This window comes from Opisthorchis viverrini (genome assembly GCF_000715545.1).
Source record: "Opisthorchis viverrini unplaced genomic scaffold opera_v5_147, whole genome shotgun sequence".
NCBI classification, from domain to species: Eukaryota; Metazoa; Platyhelminthes; class Trematoda; order Opisthorchiida; family Opisthorchiidae; genus Opisthorchis; species Opisthorchis viverrini.
In genome coordinates this window covers 491,480-512,647 of record NW_008751803.1, presented here as the reverse complement: position 1 = coordinate 512,647, position 21,168 = coordinate 491,480, and the positions used below count along the sequence as shown (strand labels likewise).

The following is a 21,168-nucleotide window of genomic DNA, read 5'->3' as shown; positions in this document are numbered from 1 at the left end:
ATTCCTAGGCTTTGTTGAGCGAGGCGCCTGCCACAGCGACAAAAGATGTTTTCGTCTACAGACCATGAAAGGCTGCTAAATTTTGGGTTTGCGCCAATACATAGGGCGTAATTATTATTCATGTGGTTTCAAACCAATTTACGAATGCGATACAAAGGGAAACAGGTGAAGAAACCGGGTCTTCCACGAGTTTCCCACCCTCATCAAGCAAGCATCATGCGCAGCAACTGACAGCCATTATAAAACGAATTCTGCGCCGACGGAGGACCTCATGTACGTTTGAAAAACTTCCAACAAACTGCGGCCGCGTGAGAAGATCTTGAGGGACCGAACAAATAGCACGAAACGCTGAAAAGTCACGTTAACTTTTTCCACATCAGAACCATAGTTTCAAAGAAATTTATCGTGTGCGTCTAAAGATCGTGATAGTTTCCCAGCATCGCCTAAATGGGGCTCCAAAGTTTGAACTCTTACTCTGAAACCAATCGCCCAATTGCTTTAGTCCATCAGGGAAACACCACATCACTGGAAAGTGCAATTCCATTGTGCGAATACTGAGTGCCCTTTTGGGCCACAAATGGCATTATTTATAGGATGCGCCAACTTGCAGGCAGGCCGTGTGGTGCTGGACATCTACAAAAGATGTGGATTTCCCAGGAGTTCCATTAGTTTCGTAATCCTTTGGCCATAATATGGGGTGATGCAATGTATAGGCTTGTGCGTTTATCTTTCCTGAATCTATAGTTCTACTGGCGCCTACCTACTTTCGGCGCGAATTTTGCGCTTGCCGGAGTCCTGTCTACTTGACGTTTAGGCGGTTTGTCGGCGCCCACAACAACATGGGAACAGCGTATATCGTCACCGTTTTGTATTTTGAAAGGGCGTGAGAAATGTATGGTGTCATCCCGAATCAAAATGTCGGAATTCGTGCGTTTATTCCTATATGTGAATCAAACAATACCCAAGTTCATCCTAGTATACACATAGTACCTGGTGGTCATGTGTTTAAAGAAAACAAACTAAAAATTGCCAAACACTGCGGCAACCTTCCTTTGCGGTTTCAAGGGAGCATTACTGATTTGTCGAAGAAATATCTCGGCGGGATGGTGAGCTGTAACGCGGACACATACCCGAGTTACTCACATGCTCTCACTAAGAAGCGTAAAGCTCATGAGGCAAACTTGCACCTCCATGATGATTCCTCAGCACCGCAGATTCAGTGCCGTTACGCTCCTCCTTCCCCTGTTGGTTTACCTCAGGGCACTGGAGCTCGCATTGCCTTGAGAAACAGCACGATACCGGCAAAGCAGGTTCACCACGTCCCAGACTGTACTACTGGCCTCATCGTTCCTGGAAGCAGTGGATCCATCCCGACTTTCACTAATTACGCAAACCAGACTGCCGTAGCTGCTTCAAAAACGTGTCCGAAACCCGCAGCAGCACAGGGGGACTATGCTATTGTAGTGGGTGAAATGCTCCGATCTTCCAACGAATCCTACGAGGTTTTGGCATTTCTTGGCCGTGGTACTTTTGGCCAGGTAGTGAAATGTCGTTGCAGTTCGACCAAACGGTGTGTTGCTATCAAAATATTGAAGAATTTGCCATCTTACCTCCGACAGGGGAACGTAGAGATCCAGATACTTCAAACCCTGAGTCAACAGGATACCGAGTCACATAACATTGTGCGGGCCATCGAATGCTTTCAGCACAAAAATCACATGTGCTTTGTGTTTGAACTGCTAGAACAAAATTTGTACGAGTATTTGAAGTCAAACAAATTCCGCCCCTTATCCCTTTTGGAGATTCGACCTATCACACAACAAGTTCTGACAGCTTTGTCAAAGCTGAAGTCCCTCGGCTTGATCCACGCTGATTTAAAGCCCGAAAATATTATGCTTGTCTCTTCGACAACTGGAATCATGCGCTATCGGGTAAAAGTAATTGACTTCGGTTCAGCCTGCCACAGTTCGAAAGCTGTGCAGAACACATACCTCCAGTCGAGATACTATCGAGCCCCGGAAATATTATTGGGACTGCCCTTCAACGAGGCAATCGATATGTGGTCTCTTGGGTGTGTTATCGCGGAGCTCTTTCTGGGATGGCCGCTTTATCCAGGCTCTTCAGAATACGACCAAGTAAGTAACATTCTGAGATATTTATTTTCATCTAAACGCGTGCATAATGCAATTCCATCGTTCTTTCTAACCTAGGGTATTTTTAACCCCAGCTAGTGGCCGAAAAATTTACGTGAAATTACTGTCTAGTCGAAGATGATGGTGACGCCAGGAAGTTGCACGGCTGGATCATCACCCCGTTCACGCCCAAATGCCTTTCAACTCAATTGGCTTTCAGAATAGTTTGACCATTCGACTAAGCAAACCTCTTGGGGTATTTTGGGAAACGGACGTCTGTTTTTACCTTGGCTTTTGTACCCAAAAATTTCGAATTTACATGATGGAGGGCCCCGACGCAATCAAAGTGTTTTGTTCCGACGCCATTGGATTAGAATCTGGAGCTCACCTTGGCGTGACTGTTTATGCGTCTCCGTAACCTTTTGAGGTTTACTGGGGGGAGGAGGTGGGCTTCCTTGCAGCATTCTTGGTCTCATACCAGGTTGGTCAATGGTTAGAGCTGAGCGACTGGATTAGAATCTGGAGCTCACCTTGGCGTGACTGTTTATGCGTCTCCGTAACCTTTTGAGGTTTACTGGGGGGAGGAGGTGGGCTTCCTTGCAGCATTCTTGGTCTCATACCAGGTTGGTCAATGGTTAGAGGCTGAGCGACACTGGCTCCCGGTTCCCCAGATTCGTGACTAGAGCGTTTTTGGGAAATGTAGTGCACTGGCATTTTTCGTCAGACCACTGTTTTGTGGTTGGGCTTATGAGCCGTAGGCTCTAACTAGGGTGCCCTGACAGTATCCCAGCCACTGTACAGCCGTGATTCCTACAGCCGGAAAATGCTGTACTGCAACGCCAGCCGTCACGCGGTGCCACCAACCGGGTCGCTTCAATTGTACACACGAGGGTGAATAAGACCAAATAGGCTACTGCTGGAACCTCTCTTGCTTCACACGTGTTCTTTCTCCCCCCTACCCAATCAATGGCACACCTTGTAGGCTAATCTGTTAATAGTGACGATCCCCTTTTTGTATCGTTCCTGGCTGCAAGGTCTGCGGGTCAGTCGGAGCCGATAGCCTCAGGTATATGGAAACCAATCTCCAGGTCTTGACGCATTCTGAAACAATCAGGACTATAGGCTGCTCTTGCTCTCACAAGTGACTCGTTTGACATTGCTGTGCGCTTCGTACCAAGAAAAATAGTTCAAGATCCAAACACAGCCACTGAACTAACTGCCATATCACACTCCACTAGCCTCCGACTGTGCATCTGGCGATTTAGAGGTCGCCGTTGCAGGATGTGAAAGGGTCGGCATTTCCCAAGTCACCGGGAAGGGGGTTCCTTACTTCGGTGGATACCCGTTTATACTCACCTCTGCGGTGCGTTTGGCGCTCCTAATTTCACGGCCGTGATAAAAGTCGACTTTTTGGAGCTTTGCTTTCAACCATTAAACGTGACGCTGAAAAAGCACTGGCGATTTCAGGGCGTTTGCATGCCAGCCAATGGACCTCGGCGTGATCATTGATGCGAGTTTCCACTTCGGTTTCAGACGATAGTTCATCCATACCAGTACTCCTAGAACATCTGGGAATACGATCTCACTTCGACCCAATTGTATGACACCTAGCTCTTTTCTTCAGACATATTTGAAAATAGAGTACTTACAGCAAGTACCGAAGTAAAACCTCTCCACAGGCGAACAACTTGCAGGTTGTCCAAGTGTCCGTTGAGGGATCACTCTCGAGCGTTCCGTATCTGAGGCAATTCCAAACCCAAACAGACGTAGATGTAATTGCTTGTCTTCGATGATGGGGTTCTCCGAAGCACTGCAAATTTTCATGGGAACATCCAGTTAGCAATGATGAGGAGCGGCGAATGATCTGTTGGCAACAAACTGACTGCTTGTCATACCGACGAGTTTATTCGACTGTACCAACTACTAGGGCTCCGGGACGTGCTCCGTATGCAAGGTGAACAACTCATCATCATCATCGACAGCATGACATTAGTGTTCAACATCGATGCTTCCCTGCCGCACAACCATGACTTATTTGAAAACCTTATTGTAAAGAAAAGGTGAACGACTGCCTCGCTGAGTCATGTTTACTGAGGCAGGTTCTGACCGGTAGATACCACAAGATGGGCAGCGCATGACTTAGAGTTAGAGCATGAAAAAAAAATAAAAAGGGGTCTTGACTGTTCTGGTTCAAGTTGTTTGCGGAGTCGAAGTATCAAAACACCACCAGATAAATGGTTGAAACTCACAGGCATGGTGATGTAACGCAGACGGTCGTATTGTTGTGTCTATTATTTACTGAATCACCAACCGACTGTCTTTAAAAAATGGTCCAGGCTACTATCCATCCTACACTACGCGCTTCCATACTCTGTGGCGGTCCGAGCCACCGTGAATACGTACACGGTGTGCAGTTATGAAAATGAACTCAATTGAGATCGAAGCACCCGGTAAGTCAAGTTTAAGTTCGACTAGTAGATTCGTTCCTAGGCTGTGGGATAATTTCATTCAGAGATAGATCAACTTTTTTTCCTGACCAGCCGATACAATATCGTCAGTGGGTGCGTTGAGGCATGGCAGCAATCAAAGGTAGCTGCGCTCACGACGTTCAAAGTTGCTCATCCGAATTATTCTATGCAACCGAGTGACCGTTAGATATCGGGGCGAAATGACTCAGTGGTTAGAGCACGAATTTACTGATCGCAAGATCCCTGGTTTGAACTCGACCTCTGCCTCTCGACTTCCCCTGTCTAGACTTGGGTAACCTGGCAGTATCCCAGCCCTCGTGACACTTGGTAGCATGCAAAAATGGTCCAGGCTACTATCCATCCTACACTACGCGCTTCCATACTCTGTGGCGGTCCGAGCCACCGTGAATACGTACACGGTGTGCAGTTATGAAAATGAACTCAATTGAGATCGAAGCACCCGGTAAGTCAAGTTTAAGTTCGACTAGTAGATTCGTTCCTAGGCTGTGGGATAATTTCATTCAGAGATAGATCAACTTTTTTTCCTGACCAGCCGATACAATATCGTCAGTGGGTGCGTTGAGGCATGGCAGCAATCAAAGGTAGCTGCGCTCACGACGTTCAAAGTTGCTCATCCGAATTATTCTATGCAACCGAGTGACCGTTAGATATCGGGGCGAAATGACTCAGTGGTTAGAGCACGAATTTACTGATCGCAAGATCCCTGGTTTGAACTCGACCTCTGCCTCTCGACTTCCCCTGTCTAGACTTGGGTAACCTGGCAGTATCCCAGCCCTCGTGCTTCCTTCAGGTTGCACGGCAGTTAGGCACCGAAAGGGTGCTACAGCTGAGCGCTTTCTTTTTTGGTAGCATGCCAGTTGGGCACCGAAATATTTAACGTAAGAACTCGGTCGTGTACATCAGCTCTCATGGACGCCTGCGGGTCTGCAGTTAGCTCTTACCTGACAGGCAAGGCTATCCTCTCCCTGTTGTAGTCGGTACGATCATGAAAGTCCCCGTTTTGGTTTCTGACTCCTGTGGAGTTAAATTGTTCCCAGGGCGTGTACACATCGGGTACGCGGACAACAAAGCTGTTCTTGGACATGACTTCATCGAGATGCAAGCAACACTAAATAACCCATGTAATTCTGCTCTATGCTTTGGCACGCGCCCCGAGCTTGTGAAGTGTAACATCCGCACACTCTGTCTGTGAGCGGACGTCTCGGGAACAGTTCGACTCCCGAGGTTTCAGAGGCAGGTAGAGGAATTTCCAACAGCATATCAGTAACAAATTTGAAGAGGAAGAGGTGAAGCCTTGTGTTTCAACACTAGACGTGGTGAACTTAGGCGAAAGCTTGCCATATATTCGCACGCGCCCACAGGATTTCCCACACTGCCCTTATTGGGGCTATAAATTTGGAAGGAACACATCTGATTGTCAGACACTACTACAGTTTCTGACGATCGACGGGGTCAAAAGTAGCTTTCAAATCAAGAAACACGACTACAATGGGACGCTTTAAGCAGTGGGACTCTTCAAGAATATGTTTCAAGGTAAAGATATGATCGGTGGATCCTCGGCCGGGGCGAATACAGCTTGTTTTTCACGAATCGATGGTCCACCAATCTGCATAGAATGATGTCAAAAATCATATCGGTTTCGATGGGTACCAGGCTGATACCACGATGGTCTTCACATGACGTTTTTGCGCCCTTTTTGAAAACCGGGATGACGGTCGAGGAGGTGCTTTCGATTGATACTGTTTTCGTCCCATATATTGCGTATTACGGTTGTCAGGCTGTTCAGCAGAACCTCGCCCCTTTGAAGAATGCGGGGTGGAGGCCATCCATGCTAGGTACCTTGTCGCGTTAGAAGATTGATATCCCAGGCTGGACTTCTGTTGTTGATGGCGGGCTGGTGTGGACGCTGAGTTCTTCCAGCGGTTGTTGTTGTGTTGAAGGATACTGTCCTTTGAAGTGCTCATCCCATTGCCCATAACGATTGATAGTTGGAAGGTTCGCCTCCTGCTCCGCAAACTTGGACCCGCAGAGCATGATAAGCACGCTAACTATATTCTGCCAAAGAACCCGCGCGATTTCACTTTTGATGAAACGGTCAACACGCTTTCACAAATATTCGGTGAGCAAACGTCACTTTTCAACATCCNGGGGGGACACTTCGTGAGCGAAAGTCAATTTTCCAGGCAAAATTTTTTTAGAGCATACTACTGTTTGCCACTCAATCTTTCTATTGGCTTTCGAACCTGAGTATGTTGTTTAGTCATGCGAGAATCGCATTCTGGTCGGATAATGATGGTTACTTCAATAGTCCCTCCATTTCCAGGTGTTAGTGAATGAACATAAATTTCCCGTGTGTGCTTTGGGTGGTGTAAGGGGCGACCGACATCTAATACGACAATCACTTTACACTTCTAACGGACATTGGCACGTTTAAATTGCCTGTTTGTGTGGACGAATATTGTAGCTGAAATGCGATATCGTTTCAATGCCGCGCTGTGTAATTAGCCAATAGGCGAGAAGTACTGTTTTATCCAGACTAAATGTTTTGATTTTAGCAAACAGTGGATGTAGAAAGTTGACAACTCAACATTGTGCACCAACATTCGATGCGCAGTCGTTAGACAGCAGCGAGAAGAAAGCAACAACAAAACTACAGGGGTAGACTGAACACTACTACGGCAGCAATTGATTGGCTCTGGTTGTCAATAGCTGAGAAAGACCATGCGTTGATACGACTGGTCAGTTGCGCTGAAAGTGAACGCTCGGGCAACCTCCGATCAGACAAGCGGCTCGAACTGCAACCAGTGCCTGCGGTGGAGAGTTAAAACTTTCCGGTGAGCTCCAGTGCTGTGTATCTTTTCGAGGAACTACATTTGTGGGGTCGTGTTATATAACGGCAACTGAGTTGAACCTATTGGGTCTTGATTGGTTCGATCGCCTTGGGTTAGCCGACATTCCAATCAGCGTCGTTTGCAATGCCGTTCAGTCTCCTACAGCGCATCCAGATCATGCATCCGACATTATGGAGCGATTTCCAATTGTTTTCCATTCCGGTCTCGGTCAGTGCACTGCGACACAAGCAGTCCTCCACCTCGTGCCGGGAGCTACGCCAGTCTTCCGTCCAAAGAGACCAGTTCCGTACGCTTCCCTCCCACTGGTAGATGCCGAACTTCAACGGTTGGAAGAACAAGGCGTTCTGTCCCCTGTATCCTACTCTGCCTGGGCAGCGCCGATCGTTGTGGTAAAGAAACCTAACGGTGGCATCCGCATATGCGCCGATTTCTCAACCGGCCTAAATGCAGCTATCCAGCAGCACCATTATTCACTACCAGTACCCGACGATCTATTCACTGTTCTGAACGGTGGGTAGTTCTTCGCCAAAATCGACCTTGCCGAAGCGTACCTTCAAGTGGAAGTCGCACCAGAATCACGCCCACTACTGACAATCAACACACACCGTGGGCTGTATCAGTTGAACCGTCTTCCGTTTGGCGTCAAAACCGCCCCAGCAATTTTCCAGCAATTGATGGACACCATCCTTTCTGGCATTCCAGGTGTGGTCGCATACCTGGACGACGTGCTGATCGTTGCTGTTTCACCCGAAGAGCTTCGTGAGCGAATCAATGCCGTCTTACTGCGCATTCAGGACAATGGCCTCCGCCATAGCACACATAAAAACACAGCTTTTTCTGGGGGATATTGATATCCCCAACACTTTCGCATATCATTTCTCTGACACTTGTCTTCTGGCCGGTTGATCAAATCAGCTGGAATACGTTGCGGCTGTTGCCTGCAGCGAAAGCTTTTTCCATCTCCCGGGCTTTCGAAATCCACCAGTCCTCCTTGTCATTGTTCAAGGTTTTGATTATCCTGTGTTGGAGGGATCTGCGTGCGGCACCACAGTCGCTTGTTGCTAGCATGGCCTTTCCGGCAACACTAACATCTGCTGATCTCGACGATATCCAATGTTCATTTAATCGAGTCAAATGGCCTGGAAAGACATTTCTGAAAGCTTAGAACATAGCTTCTTCAATCACCTATTCGACCTCCAACTAATCTTCATCATCCCAATGAGTGTGCGTTTACAGTGGATTCCCAGCCTGATCAGCTAGATACTCTCGAAATAGTGAAACTTGTCGAACTTGATGAATAGAACTGTCCTGCTTTAGCATGCTGACGAAAGGCGAAGTGATAACCGGGCTCGCACAATGGCATAATCAGCACAAAAGTTGCTAGCTCCCGAAGGAACAACGATCTTTACTTGGGGTTCTCCGTCGTAACTGACAGCCTCATGGCCCGATTGAGTTCATGATTGTCTTGACGATGATCAGCACACAACCAAAGAAGCCTCTCTCCATTATCCGTACGCACAGCATCAACTCAAACTTTAACATCTAACTGTGCTCCTTTCAGTGTCCAAGTTGGGCATCCATATTATTCGCTAAGATTGCTATACCCGTCCTTCTTGCAAACGCCGTTTACTACGTCGACGTGCGTTAATCCTAGTTGGGGCCCAATTGGCTATAGTGCGAAGTTACTGGCCGGAAGGTCCGTGGTTCGAACCCGACCTCTGCCTCTCTACTTCCCCTATCTAGACTTGGGCAACCTGGCAGTATCCCAGCTCTCGTACCATCTTCGGAAGTTAGGCACCGGAAAGATGCTACAGCTGAACGAATCCTAATTGGGCCTGACAACCGTACAGACGGCCGTTTACTGGGATCCACCCCAGTAAAGCGCTTTCAGCGTTCGGGCTGAGTGCAACTCGCACACGAGTTACTACACCAGGATCACCAGATAACTGAAGAGTGAAATGTGGAACATTTGAGCTTGTCCTAAGCGGATTTAGGAGCACAATCCAAGTGGGGTCTGGTATGATTGTTTCGGAGGCACCAGATACATCGATGGAGAGAGAAAGCAGTTTCAGCAAGGGACGACTTTTTCCGAATAGGACATAGTGTACCGATATTAAGGACTGCAACGTAGATAAAATCTTTCGGGGTTAGCAAACACTTATTGTGATTCATATTTCTGGGCGAAGGTTTAGACATGGAGTAGTGGCTAGGGGCCTGGCAGATGGGTTGATTGCACTGCTTTGTATAATGGTTGGGGAGGGCGTGTGGGAGAAGGAAAGTGAGCGAGGAGTTGTAACGACAAATTTCACTTCCCGTTTGCCTAAGCCGGAGGAATGGGTTTGGCCGAAGAACCCCATCTTGAGCCTTTCACTCAAAAGTCTGACCCACAAAGCAGTGGGAAAACGTACGGTTTTGCTCGGGGACCCTTCCCCTTGTCTTTGACGCGAGTGTTTGACCCGCGAGACAACGGAATTTGGGGTTTTCTTGGGGTCCCTTCCCGGTGCCAATGATTCAATAGTCTAACCTACTTGGCTGCTGTGGACCGGCTTGGCCCGAGGACACATGGAGTAAGGCATTACTGTCTCACTCATAGTGCGGCTGTGCACAGCAGGCGCTTTTTCAGCAGCACGTCTATCTGGTTTCAAAAGCATTTCGGCCGTATTGTATAATGCACTGGGGACGAGATGGCTCGATTGGTTAGAGCGCAAATCTACTGACCGAAATTTCGTGGTTCGAACCCGGCTTCTGCCTCTCTACTTCCTCTGTCTAGGTTTGGGCAACCTGGCAGTATCCTAACCCTCGTGCTTCCTTCTGGTGGCATGGTAGTTGGGCACCGAAAAGGTGCTACAGCTGAGCGATAATGTACCGGCGGTCACCGTCTACCGTTTGGCGATCGGGATGTGTGGTTTTCGGGACCGACCTTTGCTAACCTGTCCTTCCTCGGGAGAATGCAGCATCGCTGATTCCATAAATATGTGCATGCTGGTTGCCTGATGGGTCACGTTACTGCCTTCACACTCTTTTCGCGGAAGACAGTACGACTTTATCTACAGACCGTCTCGTGTTATGATTATTCACAGTACGGGGACTCGCTGTTCTTCGTCGGGCTGCTCCCCGTTGGTCTTCCTGTTATGGTTGAGACTTTGATGTTTGAATCCCAGCCAATGTAGCCTGCAGGATCATTGCATCTCTGAAACCCGACCACCACGACAAGGTGACAGCACAAATACTTCGCTGGTCACAAGACCGTTCATCTCGCAGGACTGTTTCCGTCCAGCCCTGTGCCGAGTGTGAACGACCGAAAGATAAATAGTCTGAGGCTTGAAATCACTTACCAGTTAATTTAGTCTGGTAGACAACTGGCGTCTCATTAGTTGAGGCGTTCCAGGAATGGACTCACCGAAAATTAGTGACACGGCTTGGCCACATATTCAGTGATGCTCTTGTCCCAAAGCTACCTCATGCAACGTGTGGCTGTCTAGTTTCCCGCTTTGTAAGACAACAAGAATTATTCACTTGAATAGGAATACAGAGGCTGTGAGATACCGGATTGTCGGTTTTGTCGTTTTAGCAGTGCAGAGGTGACCATCAACGGGTATCCGGTGAAATGAGGACCCCTCCTCCCAGTGACTTAGGACAATGCCGACCCCTTCACATCCCGCAACAGCGACCTCTGAATGGCTGGGATGCATAGCCGGGGGCGAGTGGAGAGTGATGGGAGCAGTTCAGTGACCGTTTTTGGATTTTATTTCTTTTTGTACGAAGCGCACGGCAGTCTCAAACGAGGCACTTGTGAGAGCAAAAGCAGCCTTTAGTCCTGCTTGCTTCAGAATGCGAGCATTAAAAGCAGCCGGATAGATTGGGTGTCAAGACTTGAAGATTGATTTTCAAACAACAGGCTGTCCCCACATATCTTCTAGTCCCCAATCTGGGGAACCAGGAGGCAGTATTGCTCAACCTCTACCCATTGATCAAACTGGTATAAGAGACTGCATGTGTTGCAAGGACGCTCGCCTTCTCCTTCCAATATACCTCAATGGATCACGGTGGCACGTAAACCGTTCCACATTGTTAATGCTTAATTTATTGATGACTGACGACGGAGAGCCTTCTTTAGGTTGCGTCACTTCAAATCTTGAAAAATAATTCAGGAGCCGATTTATTTCTTACTTTCCGTTTACAGCATTGTCATAAATAGTTCCCTCGAAGTACGAATAAAATGCATTTTTAAAGCTCCTCGATTTTTGCGTCATTGTGGTGCCTACCTCGAAGGAAGCAATGTCTCGAATTGGGAGATATCTTGTGTGCAACCCAATGCTATTTAGACTGAAAGATGGTGTCAGTGGACTTCGTGCTGTCAGTTGCTTTCCAGGTTGTCTGTTTGAGCTCTTGGAGGTGCAGGCACCTCTGAGTGCTCGCGGTATATAAGCACCGAGTTTTCTTGTCCACTCTCGTGTCTTCTTTCCCTTGTAAGGTTAAATGCAATCAGATAAACCTCGTTGTTCTACTGGACCGAAGCACCAGTGTCACCGCTGATGTGCTATTTCTGATGGTGATCATAAAAGGTAGTTATGTGCCGATATTTCCTACGGGTGTGTCGCCATCGATGACAGAGACGCCGATTAATCCTAGTTGGTTGTAGAAAGATGGGAAGAACATGTAGTTTCCCAAATGAGTGAAAGCACCTCATTCGGGTACAATCAGTTCGCGCGAGCTTTTTCAATGTTTGTGAGTTCGTGTTGGTAGTATCAGCGCCTCCATCCTAAGCAGAACACCTAGGTTATTTTTTATTGGTCGACCTGGGTTTGCCATACACATTTACTATAGCCATTTTTAGCTCGGAAATTCAATATGTGGGTTATGAGCTAAAATAAGCAAGGCTGATTACTGAGGTTCCGCTTAGTTTTTCAGTAGCTTTCAATGTTATTGAATCCTCTGTTTTCCAAAATGGTGTTCGATGGTGCTGAACGATTTGACTTTAATTGCGAATTTGATTGTTGGTCTGTTCGTCGGTGAACAGACCAACAACCAAACAGCGCACCCGAGCTACCTACATTCCACAACATTTAATTGCTAATGTTACTTGCGTCATCTATTCGCTGGGGGCGAGATGGCCCAGGTGGTTAGAGCGCGAATTTATTGACCAGAAGGTCCGTGGTTTGAACCCGACCTCTGCCTCTCGACTTCCCTGTCTAGGCTTGGGCAACCTGGCAGTATCCCAGCCCTCGTGCAGCCTTCGGGTGGGATGGCATCTAGGCACCAGAAGTGTGTTATAACTGAACGATTTTTTATCCACTGGGTTTGCTCATCGGGGACACGTTTTTCCCAGTTCTTGTTCTCTCCCTTTTATTCCCAACAGATGCGGTACATTGTGGAAACACAGGGGCCCCCTCCTCCGGATTTATTACAGAACGCAGGGAAATGTAGCACCTTTTTTATTCGGGATCCGTATCACTGTGATTGGAGACTAAAAACTCAGGAAGAATACACCTTAGAAACTGGTCAACAAGCGAAAGAGGCGCGAAAATACTTCTTCACTTCGCTGAGTCAAATCTGTGAAGTACCCGGAGTCCCATCACCGAGTGATCCAGACCGAGAGCTGGACATCGAAGACAGACAGCAGTTCGCATCCCTATTGTCGCTCATGTTGAAGATGCGTCCCAGCGAACGGGTGGTCCCTGACAGTGCCCTTTTACATCCTTTCATCACAATGCTGCACCTACAGGCTTACCCTTTTTCCAAACGGTATGTTCATCATTTTTTTAGTCACTTCTCTGGATCGACACGTGCGTGAGGTTGCACTTAGCCTGTACTTAGCCTGTATGCACTTATCATGCTTAATCTGGAAGTATTATCTCCATTTTCATCCACAGACAAGCTGATTCTCTTCATATGTGTATCAGATTAGTATCGATTTAGTATATAACTGGATGATCAGAAGAAGGTATTAAACCCCAGAGCTCGTTTGCGTTTCCGTGAAGTGAGAATTCGATTATTGTACACAATAGTGACTGGGTCTATCAGCATGGACTACTGTAGGTATCCCACACACTATCGTTCTAGCTTTTACTCTTGAAATGTCTACTGTTCTTACTGTAACTACGTGGTAAGCTGTCTTTTTTTCCTCCAACAATCAACTTGCTTTGATTTTCGTCTGTTTTCCAGCTTCCACGAATCTCTTACCCTCATGCAAGTTTGTCACGAGGCGACTCGTAGACAGCACCTTTTGTCTGCACGGTCCAATTTGCAGCAGTTCAGCTCGCTGCCATCCTTGCATGAGCATTCGTCGACAGGGATAATATCTACCGCTCCATCTCCCGACAGTTCAACCACGAAAGCAATGCTGGGGCCGGAGGCTAGCATTTCTCTCCCACACACGTCGATGTGTCATCCTAGTGGCTCAGCGGTCGCCTACTATGCTGCGGCAGCCGTTGCTGCCGCACTTACAAAACCTGCTTCGCAGTCCGTTGTGGAAGAACGGATGTTCTCCGATCCTAATAACTTGCGTCATTATAGGATGCCGAATTTAGTTAATGATACCAATCAGCAGTCATCTGTCACCATATTCAACAACACACAGAGCTGCGCAACCGCTATGGAACCCTCTCCCACCACCGTATTTTTGGCCCATCCAAAAGCGGATGTTTATCAAAGCACACAAGATGTTCATTCTGGATTCCTCGGCAACCGTGTTTCCGTACCCTATTCACTGTCACTTTACGACCTTGTCGCAGCTAGTGGCAACGCTCTTTCATTATTGAATGCCGTTGCGGCTCCTGTATCTTCCAATTTTGTTGCCGCATCTGTCTCTAATCACCAACGCGTGTCCTCTCACAGTTCCCGGGGTTGTCTTTATCAGCTAAGGCAACCACCCATCAACAGGTCGGAACTCGACCCTCGGCTTCCTGCGGAACAAGCAGAGGAAGCTGCTCTGGTTCTGAGTTCTTACATTGGTCAGGAACAAAGCCAGCTGCACCGCTGTGAACCCTATATTTCGGTGAACGTCGCGCCAACTACTGTTTCTTCGACATCACTAGAAACCGTGGATTTACGTGACAGATTAAATGCGTTCGTGCAGCAGCAGCAACAACAACATCAGCAGCAGCAACAACAGCAACAACTCTACCGTAATCCAGCAGCTGCTTTTGTCGCTGTTCAACAACGCCAACAGCAGCAACAACCTCAGCAACACCACATTCTTTCTAGCCACCAACCTCAGGAACCAATTCTGTTTGCCCCATCGGCTGCTGAACTGAACTCACTGCACGTGACCAATCCTTACCAAACTGGATTACTTCCCAGAACGAGAGCGTTGGTTCAGTGCTCTGTCCCAACTTCACAACAACGTATTCAGTTCCACCAAGCTAAACAACGACAAACTGCAGTGAACTTTCAAAGCATTCCAGCCACTCGAGTTGTTGCCACTCATCTGGTAAGTGCTTTAGTATGTGGTTCGACTTCTGATGATGATATTTAAAGGAGAGTAAATTTTCTCCCAGCTACCATCATCATTGACGGCACAAAATAATTGTTTGGTATTCATGCATCGCTATGGTACAACCGTGATTTGTTTGAAGGCCTTATCGTGAATTTACTGACCGGAAGGTCCGTGGTTCGAACCCGACCTCTGTCTCTGAAATTCTCCTGTCCAGGCTTGGGCAATCTGACAGTATCCCAGCCCTCTTGCTTCTTTTGGTGGCATGGCAGTTAGACACCGAAAGGGTACCACAGCTGGACGATTTTAAGAAAAAAACTTTTTTCTCTTATTGTGAAGAAAGAAATGAAAATAAATACAGATGGGGACTAGTGTTAGTTTACCATAGTACTTCTGAGGTGCTTACTGTTCTAGGCACTCATTCAGACAATCTGGATAGGAGCTAACAACGAGAGCACCACTGAAATGGATTAGCAGTAATGTCGTACACCGTCTCCGGACATTCAAAAGGGGATCATACGGACCCCGTGATACTGTGCTATATCTTCCTTTTATAATTCGACAAAGAGGCCGTTGGTTTGTAAATCAAGACCGGAAGCTACTGAGGCTGTTGTCCCAGACAAAGTACTTCCCACCTTTTTGGCCGTCAAGGTCATCACTTTGTACCCTCCAGGTGCAGTATACTCTTTGCTGAGGATTCGTGGTATTTTCCAACGTATGCATCACTAACACATACATACAGTAGAATTTTTAGTAACTCCTGACTGGCTCAAATATGTGGGAATGTCGGATTCTGCTTCTACCACACTTGGACTAGCCTTCACACTTCTTTACAAGAAGGAAGGTGATTGCTTCAAAAGTTCTCTTCTAATTCCACTAATTTGAGAACCGCCCACCTTGAAACAGTATGTCGAATAGAGAAGGACTGATAGGGAGGCTCATTTACTTTGGTTGCTTCCGTTTACCTTGGTGAAAACTTCAGGAAGGTATGTATCATCAATTGGGGATGAAGATGGGTCAGCGGCAGGTAGTACTTATACAAGAATGGTAAACGCGTTACCCTTTTCGCCAGTATTGAGAAATTTTACGGTTGTGGAAACGTGGAAGTGTATTTTTTTCATACTGTTTTCTGTGGCAGGTCTGATAGAATCCTTCTGCTTGTTATGATGCTAGACTGGCTTCAAGGAATGCTGATCCCATGAAAAGAGAATTGATCAGAACCACATTGTCTGCACGGACTGATTGCCAGAGTGGCTTGTGTATTCCAGATAATTGTGGAGAACCAACTCGTCGATACGCAGCATTTTAAAGAACTGTCCGGCCAAGGAATCAAACAGGGCATCTCAGCGAGACGTCATCAATTCAACCCGAAAACATCCCTCGCCACTCCGTGTCGGGTAAAGCCACCCGTTAATCTAGTGTCCACAAATACGCACACCTTCGTTTTCATCAGTCACTGTCTCATCGAAACGTAATGTTTAGTGTAAAGAACCCGAAATCCAATTGTAGAAGTGAAATGGGAGTTGACGCAGTCACCTGGATTTAGGCTGGTTATCTCGGGCTAACTAAGATACCCAGTTGGTTACTCCCTTAGGGCATCTCACTGACATTTCTGATGAGAACGGGTGTCCCGTTGTGAAGCTATTATCAGAATTCGGATAAAATACCTTTCAGGGTTGGGTTCGAAGGATGGATGTGGGAGGTAACTCATGAAATGTCTCTGGACTCTGTCATGGTGTAAACGGAGATCGAGAGAATCAACAATCAATCGTGCTTTGAGACTGAAGAGCTAGAGGCATTTCAAGGATAGATACCTTTGATATTGCACTCAAATCCCTATATGCCTATTGGCTCAGTGAACATAACCATAAGATGCAACACCGTAACATCTGCAGGAATACCGATAAGCACGATCCACTTGAAAGACAGGATGACACATTTTGTGCTTAGCAATTCGCCCGCAAAAGCCCTGTTCAACTGGCTTGCTTCTCTGTTCATTCCAGTTGTCTGGATCGAGACTACAACCCCAGGCGGGTATTGTCAAACCAATTTATACCGCGGCCATTCCACTGATGAGCAATCCTGCGGTATACGTTCAGGAGCTGCCACAGAACTATACTACCCTCCTTCAGCAACAGCCTCACCACCATGGACCCAAGATCACTCCATCTTACCCCCGCTCGGCAAGTCCGTCCTCGACGATGGCAAGAAACAATCAACTACTGACGGCAACAGATCAAACATTGCCGATTAATTTGGTCACGAGCGCAGAGTTGGACATTGGCAGAGAACGGCCTCCAATAACGCCAGAGACTTCCAAATGGGCTCCGGATCTTGTGAGTGATTACTCCACAACACAACTGCGCCTCACTCCTGAGCGCGTGAATGATTCTCGGCCAAAATCAATCCCCTCCTTATCGGGTGCGGAATGTTCGCACGTTAATGCTTGTTGTAAGTTTCTCCTACACCTTTCAATTGTTTTATTTTGCTTGGTGTTATTCAAGCATGTTTAGCTCATAATGGAGCCATCAAACCACGAGACGGTCAGCTCAGCTCGGTTTAACACTCATAGGGAGTAATTGGTCCCAGCTGACCGCTTTTTTCGAGACCGCCAACTAACAGCCACCTTAGAGCCACTACGTTCAGTCTAAAGTCGCTTACAATGCGGCTCAGTGTTTTTTTAAATAAAAAGTCTAATTTACTGCCCACACCCTTTTCAGGATGCGAGTCACATGAACGAGATGTGGTTGAATGGTCTTATAGTCTTGGGGCACTCTGACTAAACTGAATTAGATGTTTACATTCGTATCTGTCTAACTTGAACAGTCCTCTTTCCTTCCTGACACACTTGCTGTGACTACTCTGCACCAAAAAAGAAAGCACCGCAATTGAGTTTTATTCTTGCTGGAGCTCATCAGTGTTGGTCGTACCGGGATTTTAACAGGATATCACTAGCTGGTACTGCGGCTATGCGTATGTACACTGTTTTGTACTCCTTCGACTTGAGCACACACCAAGCACATGTTCTTGTTGGCATGGTGCCGCTCCGTGTGTTGGAATAATGTGGCGACAGCACACACAATCCCTAGTTTTTCCGTGCACAACGATTCTCATTTTGAACTCGATGCAGAGCAAACCTCGGGTCCAATGGGGACTTCGTTCGTCTCTTGTGCAACCTGCCCTTGACCGATGGGCTGCAGTCGGTTTGGGATTGCTGTATAGTTGCCACTCTCACTGCAACGACCCAAGGGTTGCTGTACATACAGTGAGTTAGTCACAACGTCGTATCCTGTCAAGTCAAATTAATCCCAGACATCAGTACTAGGCATCGAATAGCCGGTACTGGAAGCTGTAACTGTCCGGATACCCAAGCCAGCAACATAACTTATGCATCACTACTTATAGCTACCTTGACGATAACGACACTCCTTAACCCAGTCGTGTTCGGTGCATGGTACTTGCGAGATTATGGCTGTTTGTCCTCTCAGATTACGATCAATTCTCTAATGCGAACAAATTTGTTCCACTTTTTCACTTTATATGATTTCTGTCTACTTTCATATTTGTGTGATTTATTAGCCAATATGAGCCGTCACAGAAACCAAGCTTTGCTCGTCTTTGTCGTAATCTGTTGTAGGAGGTAGTCACTGCTAGGTAGTTTCAAAATGTGTCGGTGAGTCCACCAAATGCTTGATGATACAACAGGCCTTTGACAGATAACCGGCTTCATTTAGTCAAACCCGACCTATATAAGGCTGAACGATTACCTGAGTGCGTCGAATACTTAGTGTGAAAAATTTTAATGGATAAAGTTAGGGTGGATAAATACAGAGCTTAGTGAGAAATGTCTTCGCCCTACCAACAACCGTGAGTTATCCGAAAAAAATTGGAGCAACACCAGACGCTCCGCCAATCGATTACTTTGGAAACTGAACCGAAACTGAACCCTTAAGTGTCCCTTTTATATCGCGCTATACTAACCTACATGCAGCTTCCTGGCTTAACTACTTCATATAACATCCGTTTTGCAGGTCAATCGTGTGCAGTAATAAGTAGCGCCACTACCACACGGTTCGAAACATCCGACGGTGAGAACCATCTCGCAACTTCTGTGGAGTCTTCTTTGTCAGAATGTGTCCAACCAACCACGTTCCAAAATAGCACTGCGAATACCACGTCAACCACGGCATCTTCCAATCCCGAAAAGCTCGCTGGCCTAAACAGCAGGTGAGAATATATAACAATTGCCCGTTCAGTTTGGTCGTCATTGCGTTCAGCGCGTACTGTTTGTCACTTGGTGATTGTCCTTAGCTTATGTTGACCTTGACTGTTTCATTAAATCTATCCCCTCTTAGATGTGATTATCCAATTTTCTGAAGTTGTATTCTCGTTTGAGGACATTGCAGGGCTGCTTTGTGTGTATCTAAGTATGTGTTTCAGTGCCGTGCTGAGACCTAACTATATGCCACTGTTGTCATGAATCGTGTCCCTGTTCAGTGACCCGCTTTGTTGGTTACTAGCTGATCCATTTGAAGGGCACAGTTGCTTTACTGCCCGCCCGAAACTAACAATATACTACACCAATTCCTAGCATATCCTTACACCAGACTACTTTGGGTTGGTTTTTCAGTCTGTGTTACTCTGAATGATGTCTGTAATGAGGCTTGTCTAGTATGTAGCATAAACACACGTACAGAGCTTGTTGCGGGTCTTAGGTCTAGTGGCCTGCTGTCTGTGCATTGTGCTACCCTCATCTGAAAACCAGAGTATAACTGTTAAGCTCAGTGGTACGAACATTAAAGGCTACTTCAATAAGAGAACTCTTTCATGCGGATCTGCTAACTCATACGTTTCTGGCCCGTTCAAGAGCACGCACAGGTTATCGTTGAATTGTTATATGCTCTTGATGTTGTCTAGGAGGGATGTCACCTCTTTTGTATCGAACCGGATGGCTCGAGCTTCTGCTTAGTATGTGGTTCAGTATACCCTCACGGTGTTCTGTTTAACTGATAAGTCTTGTCACGTGGGCGCTGTCCTCCGCGTGTGCATCCATGGGACGTATGTTTTCTCATTTCATCACGCAAATTCTGAAACTGTGACCCAACTTTTTAGAATTCCCATTATTCTGGCTGACTCATTTAACATCTTTATGGTTTCAGTACACCAACGGGACACGACGAAGTTAGGTGAGCTCTAACGGAACTACCGGGACAATAAAGCGTTGGCGTTGAGCATTGATGCGGCACTGTTCGTACCTAGTGGGTACCTAGTGGGTAGAAACCGCGAGACAGCGAGATGTCTCAGTGGTTGGAGCGCGAATTTACTGATCTGAAGGTCAGACACTACGGATGAGATCCCGAAACAAAACCCGAGATCCTGCTGCATTCCTGTTGAGACTTGAATCAAAGGGCCAAGTTGAAGTACTCAAACACATCCCATTCCTCGGTAGGGACTAAACCGACACGTTTGATTAATTTCAATTTCTTTTAGTTACCTATCACACACCGCTCCTGCGTTTCTCGCCTTTTGACCCTTAGCCTTGAACTCAAAATCAGCAAAAGTGCTCCGCTTAGGCCAGATCATCCGTTCCACGTAGCAGCGTCCGATGTTCTGTCTTTGTTCAATTGGTCAGATGGATTCTGTCACCCGATCTTCGTCATTTTTGAAAATCAGTACATGCTGTACACTTTTTGGATATAGGCTCACGTTAGGCGACCTAGCGACAGAAATCGCCACTTTGGTGGTAATTTGGGGTTCCCGCCTTAAGCACAGACTGTGGCAGTCGATTCATTCAGTTGCGCGTAGGCTGTTCCCAGTTCCGAATAACACGTCTTGGTACTAGGTATTCTCCGAACCACAGGTAATTTTTCTCGTGGTCAGGTCATATAACAATCGACTGTCGATATTGGCCGCGTACTCAAGACTTTCATTACTTTCGGAACACCTTCAAGGACTCGGCCGTGCTGTGGCACAAGTTCTTCTTGCAGTATGGTTTTCGTCACTGAATCAAAGACTCGCTTCTCAGTTCGAAAAGCATTGCCGACAAGACCTCCCGATAGGAGGAAAGTAACAACCAGACTTATCTGAGCTGCTTCCAACGGCAGCCTTGACAGAAAAGAACGGAATGATTTAAAGAAATTTCAGGTTAATCTGACTACAGTCTTTCATGCTGCTTGCTCGACAACCCATTTGCAACAGAATTGTTAGTGTATGTCAAAACGCCATATCTCATATTGGGAAGAGGATAAACATCTCACCAG

At 46.9% G+C, this 21,168-nt stretch overlaps 1 protein-coding gene across 1 annotated transcript in view; it reads left to right on the top strand.

The window, feature by feature from the left end:
* Nucleotides 1–770: 770 nt before the first annotated feature.
* Nucleotides 771–21,168, top strand: part of T265_06794 (hypothetical protein) — a gene marked incomplete at both ends in the record, with an annotated part of 31,461 nt that continues 11,063 nt past the window's right edge. The window contains 6 exons of the mRNA XM_009172159.1: nt 771–2,135; nt 7,608–7,983; nt 9,799–9,920; nt 12,833–13,218; nt 13,639–14,905; nt 16,912–17,359. Of these exons, the coding sequence (XP_009170423.1) occupies nt 891–2,135; nt 7,608–7,983; nt 9,799–9,920; nt 12,833–13,218; nt 13,639–14,905; nt 16,912–17,359 (3,844 nt within the window). The remainder of the gene's footprint in view (nt 2,136–7,607; nt 7,984–9,798; nt 9,921–12,832; nt 13,219–13,638; nt 14,906–16,911; nt 17,360–21,168) is intronic.